We start from the raw sequence: 9265 nt of genomic DNA on the forward strand, positions 1-9265 counted from the left end.
GATTCTTAGGAAAGCTTAATGGGAAAAGGAAGGCTGTAGAGCTTAATCCCTCTTAAAGGAGATAGAAGCTGCATTGCTTTTGTATATCTTTGTGATTAGGGCGTAACTATTCCAGGTCAAAAAGTTGAGGGTCAAAAGTTTACATCTTGCACTGCTCTTAGTCTTGAGCAGCCCAGACAGAGTTTGATGTCAATGTTATAGCCAAGATCTTGACTATCAACACAAAAGATAAAATAGCTTTAAGTGTGGATCACAGTATGGACTCCAGGTGAACTCTTGTGGTTGGTTGAATGACCTCAATTACCAAGGGAAGGATAGAAAATTCCTCTTTTCAAAGAAGAATACACATTGTATTTCATGTTGAATTATCAGGCACAGACTTTCCCTGAATCAGGTGAATATGATGCCAAGACACACATAGCTCCATTCTTCTGTACAAATGCTTGTGAATTGCATACACCAATATAAATATCTTTCTGAGGGCTGCACAAATAAATACTAACCAATTCATTCAGGAGAATTTCCATTGATTTTCCATTGATCCAGAGTTGCAGCTTTCATGAAGAGAACTACAGCTTATGAAAACTCCTTTTATCCTTTGTATATTTGAGCTTTGATTACAGCGTTTCCTAATTTTGTGTCTTCCAGAAATTGTGAGCTACCATTACAAAAAATTGTCCAAATGCATTTAGAGGATGCCACGTTAGAGAAAGTTGCCTTTAACTGAGATTTTTGCTGAACTAATACAGATTTATCTTTAAAAACTTCAGTTGTCTTTTTAGGTCCCTTTTGGAGAAAGGAAGAATGGTATATCTAAATGTATAAAAAGGTTTAGCGGTGGATAGATTGCAATGCACTTTCTATGTTTAAGTACATAGCAAACAGGACACAACTTACTCAGTTCAGTAATAAGTGGATTTTTAAGTAATAATTGGGTTTTGTGGATGAAACTTCTAAAATAATGTATGATGTTTGCTCTTGAAGTAGAAGAGTTATAATTCTATTTTTAGTAAGTCAGAAAATATATTTGCATTGCTTTATACATGCATGTAATATGTACATATATAGTATGCATATATTCCTTTGGTGAAATGATTTTATTTAGTATTACATTTAGAGAATAATTTCCTTCCAAAAAGCCGAGAAGGATGGTTTGGAAGGGTTTATTTGATCTGCTAAAACAGGGTTATTTTTTTAGCATAGCAGCTCCTCGATTTTCAGATTTTTGCAAAAGACTTTCTGCTTTATGTATGTTGCCATAAACAGATGAACAACCACAGGAATATAGAATATTTCTCTGCAAGATTGAGCAAAGTGCCATCTTACACGTATTGACAAAGGAGCGGCTTTTTAAAAAAAATCAGTGCAGCTTCTGGGCAAGGGGACACAGCTGAACTTTATATGGGTTTTGGAAAAAGTTTCTCTGTATAGATGCAATCACAGAAAAATAATAAAAAGATTTTTCTAGAAGAATAAAATAGTTTTTAACAAAATACATCCATGCTTTCACTATACAAACACAGTAGAAAATTTACTCTGTAGGAACAAACTATTCTGGTTATAAGGCAGAGGTGCAGAGGTGTTGCTTTTCTAGAAATTTGACAATCTGTTTTGATTTTTTTTCTTAATGTATTTCTTGGTGTATTTTTCTTGGAAATTATTCCAAAATGTCAATCTCTCTCTCTCTCTCCCATATCTTAAATTTAATGGAAGATAATCATCAGAAAACACTGTTAAAATGCTGTTAAAAAGAACTGAGCGAAAAATTAAGGAGGACACCTCCCCCCCCCAAAAAAACCCTCCGGGTTGCCTGGTTCTCTAGTACTTTTGGGGTTCCATGGCCTTATCTCCAGATAACTGACTATAGCATAAAATTTGGAAGGCAGAATATGAGCTGAATATAATTTCTCTACCCACAGAAAATGATCTATGTATTTGGATTTTTTTCCCCTTTAAAATAACAGTTTAATGAATCAAACCTTTGTAAAAGGTGGCAAACAGAAACTTGCCTTTCCCTCTTTCTTCACTACTTTCGCCTTAAGGTGGAATTGGAAGGCAGTCAGTTTAAGTGTTGAAGAAAAGGGAATTTTTCAAATACACATTGATGTTTTCAGGAATTCTCAGCATTCTTTTTTCAAATTGTTTTGGAAAGAAAACAATTTTAAAAGCTTTTTATTTTCTTGCTATTTTGGATAAATTTAGAACAAAAGATCGATTGTATCTTTGTGTGAATAATGCATATAAATACCACCCACCACCCCTGTAGCTCAGTACAATTAAGATAATTTAATTCTCAATTTTTCTGGTTGCAAAGAACAATTTATTTCATTGCCCCTTTTTTTTAAGAAATTTTTTTATCCTGTCTTTATTATTTTTATAACTAACTCAAAGCAGTGAACATACATAATACTCCTTCCTCCTTCTATTTTCCCCTAAACAGCCCTGTAAAGTGAGTTGGGCTGAGAGTAACTGGCCCAAAGTCACCCAGCTGGCTTTCCTGCCTAAAATGGGACTAGAATTTCTAGCCTGCTGCCTTAACCACTAGACCACTCTGGCTCTGTATTTTCAACACTCAGATTCCTCTTTAAGAATAACTGTTAAGAGAATACAAAGACCAGAAATAGTCAAGCCTTATGATGAAAATTCTTACAGATAGATGTGTATGCTCAGCTAGCATTTCTTCCAGTGTCAAAACCCAACTGCCAAATGCTGAGCATCAAAAAAAAAGAAGCAAAAAAAGCTGATCAATTCCTTTTCATGAGCTTTTTTTATTCTAGAATGTGAAAGGCAAATACAGTTCCCACATTTCACAAAGATTACATTTTTCTTATAGAAGAATTTCAGGATCTTTCCCATTTAGGAATAAAAGATCTAACTAAAACCCCCCTCTCCCCCTTTTTAAAAAGAGACACCCTCGAAGATCTCCTGGAAAAAAAGACTAAGTCCAAGGCTGAGGTGAACTTCAGGTCAACTAGTCTAACAAATAAGAAAATGTCGCTTGGTGAAAGGCACGCCTTGTTATTTAACAAAGACTGTCAATGTGTAAGATTAATAAGAACCAAAATGTGCCCAGTGTCACTTTTCAGTTACTTTGAATCTTGGGGCAGGGTTGTGTTGAACAAGCTGGGTTAAATATACACAAAATGCATCAAATCAGTGGCCAGGCACGGTGCCGGATTTGTTGAGCAGCCATCTTCTCCTTTCATCTTCTCTTCCAGGCACATGTGGCAAGACAAAATGTGTGTGTGTGTGTGTGTGTGTGTACACATTTTTTGCTTCAGATACATACTGCTCTTCTCTAGTCAGCGACCATTAAAGGAAGATAAATCTACAATTTTGCTCCTCCAGTATCCGATCTTGCTAAAGACCGCTGTAGCTTTTATTCGTTTCTTCTTTAATTTCAATAAATTATCCCCCAGCTCAGCTCAACCCAACTGGGATGAGAACTTTTGATCTGGAGATAAGAAATGCTCTCTTGTCAATGGAATCATCTTCACCTCCCCAAAGACTGTGCAGGGTATGTTACTGAGAAGGATGGTGCTTAATGTTGGCTAGGCCAGGTTTCTGGGTGCAGTATGTGTGCCTGTGGAGAAGAGCATAAATCTCTGGAGACATAAGGGGGGGGATGTGCGAACTGCTGCTGGAGAGATAATCCTAGGTGGTCTTGGCCCGGCTCTTGTTTATGATATGATAGGGAAACCATCAAGACAAGGAACAGGCCTATCTCTGGAGTCAGAAAGAATAGCCTTGGTCACCTTGGAGATTTACAGGCTGTAGAATCATTTTTATTTCTGTGGTGTTGAGCAAAAGGAGGCACCCAGTGCAAGGCAGTGAAGGGAAGAGAACTGAGAATCCAAAGTGCTAATCTTAAGCAGCCCCTGGGACATTCTTGCCAGGTCCTACTCAGCAGACAGAAATAAGGTACTTGCTTTCCATGTATTGTTGTTGTTGTTGTTGTTGTTGTTGTTGTTGAAGGGAGACCTACTTTTTCAATAGTTGTAGTAATCCTCAGGTCCAAGGGTGGGTGGGGGCTTTTCTTTCAGGAAAAGATTCAGAGATGCTCATTGCAACTGCAGACTTGCTGTGTTCCAGTTTGATGGACACACAGGGTTAGGGCCTTAACTATTTAGACTCATCCCAAGTCCTGTTTGTAGCAATAAAATATTGAACTTACCTACTCCATACCCACCCCTGATGGCAACATCCATACTTCCATTCTCACTCCCATTTAAACCATAAAACAGAAGTGGATAAAACAGGAAAAAAATTGCTTCCCTATGGGATTCAGTGGTGGGGTCTCATCTGTTGCTTACAAGTGTTTTATGGTCTACCCCAAGGAAATGACATCTGACTACCTTCCATGGATAAAGCATGACAGAAAAAATGCTTCATAAAAAGTCTACTGGAGATGATAAAGGAAAATTGTTGTGCCCATTAACAGAGAAGACATGTCTCTGGTATGACCTAAAAACCTGGTATTTGATTTTATAGGTCAGAGATAGGGTGTTAAAGACAAGAGGCAGTGGGGAAATGTTATTGGAAATAGGAAATGCAACAAGGATACAATAATTTTAATAATAAAAATCTTCTTAATGAAAAAGTAATGTTGGGACACGCACAGCACCCCGTAGTCCCCATCCCACCTCGAAATATTTGGTTATAGGATTTTAATTTGGAAGCAATCATACTTATCCATACATAAAGCATGGAAGGTTAATATAACCACATTAATCTACATTTGCAGTGAAATAATAGGGTAACTGACCCCTTGTCTTCTCCGGACTAAGAAATCTGATAAAAACAGTGACAAACTAAAAACTAAAAAAAAGGGTTGAATACACATTTACCTGTGGAATAATACTTTAAAATGTTATTTTAGCAGCATAATTTTTATGATATTCTCCATTCATGAAAAACTCTCATGGATTCACTATGATTTATTTTCAAGGAAATGGCCATAGGCTTGGTCCCCTATTGTAATGATAAAGGAAGAGGGCCTCTTGCTATGCTTATATTTGTTAAACAGATTTAGAACATCAGTTTATGCACTTGCTTCCTTATTCAGCAGTGTTTTCAGCAGTGATAGCAGAGATAAAAAACTTTCAGCAGTGACAGAAAGATAAAAACATTTCTCGCATGAAGGCAATAGTTTTCATATTTGTGAAAGGCTTTTCTTTAAAATCACCTAGGTTTGGTGCTACAAAAAGTCATCTGGGCTACAAAGAAAACTGGGTTTCTGGTAACTTCTTGAATTTCTATGCTTCCTTATTAATACTTGCAGAAATGACTTCATCTTTCTTAACTACTTTTATAATTAATTGGATTTCTGTTTGATTATGTCTATCAACTTTCATTTCATATCTGCATCTCTAAGAAATGATGTGCCACTCTTGATTTGCTAAGGCATGTTGGATGTTTAGAATAACTAAATTACAGTAAAAACACCCTATCTGAAAGCCCTGGAGAAGAATCAGAAGGAAACAAGTAGCTCATTGAAATTAGTTGGCCTTTGTTTCTTAGTATTTAAAAAGTTATTGATTACTACTATTCCTATTTTTTAATATTCCAAAATTTACTGAATACATCATACTGTTCATTCTCATCTTTAGCTGGCTTGGTTATTCTTTCAAAAAGGGAACAGGCAAAGAATAGATACAGGGAAAAAACAGTTGTAGAAAGATTTGCTTGCACAGTTGTACCTCCGGGAAAAGCAGCTTCTGCAGAACGAATTGTGCAATAGCCAATATCTATCTATCTATCTATCTATCTATCTATCTATCTATCTATCTATCTATCTATCTATCTATCTATCTATCCATCTATCTCCATCCATCCATCCATCCCCCCCCCACACAAACTCACTCAGATCATAGCCTTGTATTCAAGAACAATATATCTAGAATATAGATCACCTTTATTTCCTTCTTGACGGGGTACAAGCTTAGAATCTCCAGGCAAACTCTTATTTGCTGGAATTCTTTAATGAATTTCTCTCTAAAAATTACAGGAGCAGTAAGGCCAGCTGATTTGTGATTAAGTGAACTTGGATTTAGAAAAGGCTCCTAAAACAATAAATTAGGATTTCAGAACCCACAAAACCCTTGACAGCTTGCATTTTCAGAATCGTCTTAGGTTCACCTCATTTTGTAGTCTTTCAAAACTTAAAAACGGATCTATTGCTGTTTTCGGAGACCTTCCTTCCTTCCATCCGTCCTTCCCTCGTTTTACTGGATCCCTTCTTCCCTGAGCGGGGAAAACGCACATAGGATCATCCTGCGTTTCCCTAACGAATCTTCCTTCTATTTCCTGATCCGGGCTCTGCCAACCGCATGGCAATTGGCCCTGCCGGTCAGGTGGTGGGGGTGGCAGTGGTATCTCTTTCTCTTTCTCTCCCTCTCCCCCCTCCCCCCCCTCTTTCTGTGTCTTTGAGCGCGCGTCTGTGTGTACCCGAGCTCACGCTTTGAGCTTTTGGGGTGGGAATTCCTGGGGGAAGGGAGGGCCCCCCAAACTTTGGCGGGAGGCGCTTGACAACAGCGGCGGGAGGGGAGAGAGGAGGAGGCAGGGGGGAAGGGAGGGAGGGAAGGAAGGAAGGGGGAAGGGGAGGAGAGGAGGGGCCTCATCGAGCCCAGAAAAACGACAACGCGAGAAAAATTAGTATTTTTGCACTTCACAAATTAATGGCCATGAGTTCGTTTTTGATAAACTCCAACTACAACGAACCCAAGTTCCCTCCTTGCGAAGAATACTCACAGCTCGGCGGCGGCGGGAACAACTACCACCATCCACACTCCCACCAACACCCCCATCCCCATCATCCCCAGCAACAGCAAAAACTACAGCAGCTGCACCTGCGCCAGCCTCTTCCAGACTTCTACCAGCGGCCGAGCAGAGAGCCGGGATACCAGCCTCCGCAGCCCCCCACGGCGCGGTACCTAACGCAGCCCTCCCACTACCCCGAGTCGCCTTACAACTACCACAGCCTCAGCGCCCCTCCGGGGCAGGAGCATCCAGCTCCCGGAGCCTCGCCACCCCCCTCAGCACAGCTGCCGCCGGCTTCAGCAGCTCCTGCCCCGAAGGGCCATCAAGTGGCCTCCCAACCCTTGCTCCAAGGCCACGGCCCACAGCCTCAGCAGCGTCCTTGCGAAGTAGCTCTGGGAGCAGCTTCCGGGGGTAGTCCCGGCTGCCCCCTTTTGCCCGAAAAGAGCTCGCCCAGCCTCAAAGGGAAGGAGCCGGTGGTCTACCCCTGGATGAAGAAGATCCACGTGAGCACGGGTGAGTTGGCCTTCTCCAGGGGGATCTGGCACTGAGCGCAGCGAGGTCCCGGAGGCTGGGTTAGGGCTGGGTGTGCATTTGGGAGAGGGTTTCTTAGTTTTAAAGCGAAACGCCGAAAGAAAGGAGCAGTGAGAACCCCTTTTGTGGGTGGGGCCCTTGAGCAAAAGATTTATGATGCCAAGCTGTTAGAGCAATAATGATGGCCCCCATAAATTTAATAGTCCTGGTGGTGGTTCTGGGCGGTAGGTCTTTGAGATTTCCTTGAGTCCAAAAGCCCATTACCAATTTTACTGATTCCCTAATTGTCCCCTTTTGTCAAGAGCCTGCAAAACCTTTTCTTCCTATTTTAAAAAGGAGCCCGCGGCATTGAATTTATGGCACAATAATGATAACCTTCCCTTGCCTTCTTCTTTTATGCATCTGGGTGGTGTGTGCGTGTACCTGCATGTGTGGACGCTCAGTCAGCCCCAGCTACAATGGAGGGGAGCCAAAAAGATCTCGAACTGCCTATACAAGACAACAAGTCCTGGAGCTGGAGAAGGAGTTCCATTTTAACCGCTACCTGACCAGGAGGCGACGCGTTGAGATCGCGCACACACTCTCCCTCTCTGAGCGACAGGTCAAGATCTGGTTTCAGAACCGGCGGATGAAGTGGAAGAAGGATCATAAATTGCCTAACACCAAGATGCGCTCCTCCAACAATTCTGGTCACCACCAGCCAGCCAAAGCTCCAGCCCAGCAGGGCACACTGACCCCCAGAAGCAGGGCCACTTTAAACTCAGCCTCACTATGATGACCAGACTCTTGGGGGGGGGGGGGAGACATCACTATCCCTAACATTTCTCCAATTCTTGCCTCTTTTTCCTTTTGGCCTGGGGACCAAGCCATTGTACTGAGGGGTAGAAACAGCAAAATAAAAATCCTAGCTGATGAAAAAAGCACATATGTGTTCAAACCAAAAAGCAAATAAGTTCTGGACAGTATTGCTCCTTTGTAAATATGTCTTCCTCTTGCCCTCCATGATCTTTTTATTTTTAATTTATGGGAGTTGTGGATAGACCAAAGTTTTAAAAACACTCTTTGTATAGATGTTTTGAGGCAACATAGTATTGATAAGTAACTTTGTGTGTAAACCCTAGGCTTGTGTTGTTTTGTGGAATATTTGTTCCTGCACTCTTGGAAGATGCAGAAGTAAACTGCTCTGATTTCACTAAAGTCATCTGAAAATTAGAGAAGGGGGACACTCAACAACATCCAGCCTCATCCCTGACTGGTTGAAGAAACTGTTTTCCATGTTCCAAAAATACTATTTTTTTAAGTGTAGTTCTTGCTCCAGTTGTGACAGTAGTGTCCCTAATCTTGCATTTATTCTTATTTTCAAGAAAAATGAACCAACCTTGCTCTAAAAGCTCAGCTTATATTTATGTCATATCACAGTCCATGACTATGAAAAATATGTGAATTCTACATGTACACATTTGTGAAAGTGTGATGTGTGTGTATGTATATCACTGTATATATAAATACATATATATATATATATATATATATATATATATATATATATATATATATATAATGTCCAGTCCTGTTAATAAAGAATATTCTGTACACAAATAAAATTAAAAGCACTAGACACACTGCCAGAACCATGCATTTCCAAAGTCCGGGCTTTTGTTGATACCTTCTAGCCACATTTTATTTAAACAAGTAGACGTATTGGAGTGTCTAATCTGCACACAAGAGAAATTGACTGGGTTTGCCATTAGTTGGTAAAGGCTGAATCTTAGTATTAAAGCCAAACAGTATTCAGAATCAACCCAAAATATGTTAGATGGAAGAAATCATGCTGATTTTCAGGGCCCTGATTTTCATACAGCACCTGAGTCTTAGGCCCCTATGACTGCAAGGAAGTGGAAGCAAGTCCTATTGAAATAAACTGGACTAGAGTGGGGATGGTGGGTTAAATAGGATGTTTTTAACCCGACTTGTA

General features: G+C 40.4%; 1 protein-coding gene across 1 annotated transcript; it reads left to right on the plus strand.

Annotated features, from left to right (window-relative positions):
- The first annotated feature begins 6610 nt into the window (after positions 1-6610).
- Positions 6611-8784, plus strand: HOXA4 (homeobox A4). Its single transcript, XM_039342029.1, has 2 exons — positions 6611-7272; positions 7734-8784. Exons 1-2 carry the CDS (start codon positions 6678-6680, stop codon positions 8063-8065), a joined length of 927 nt encoding a protein of 308 aa, XP_039197963.1. The 5' UTR covers positions 6611-6677; the 3' UTR covers positions 8066-8784.
- Positions 8785-9265: the final 481 nt, after the last annotated feature.

Source organism: Crotalus tigris, unplaced genomic scaffold (assembly GCF_016545835.1).
Source record: "Crotalus tigris isolate CLP2741 ecotype Arizona unplaced genomic scaffold, ASM1654583v1 scf7180000017774.6281472, whole genome shotgun sequence".
In the NCBI taxonomy this organism is placed as follows: Eukaryota; Metazoa; Chordata; class Lepidosauria; order Squamata; family Viperidae; genus Crotalus; species Crotalus tigris.

Excerpts from the sequence above, each read along its gene's own strand:
- HOXA4 (XM_039342029.1), top strand. The coding sequence starts at position 6,678 with ATGGCCATGAGTTCGTTTTTGATAAACTCCAACTACAACGAACCCAAG. Across the intron at positions 7,273-7,733 it reads GAAGATCCACGTGAGCACGG|TCAGCCCCAGCTACAATGGA; the intron begins GTGAGTTGGCCT and ends GTGGACGCTCAG.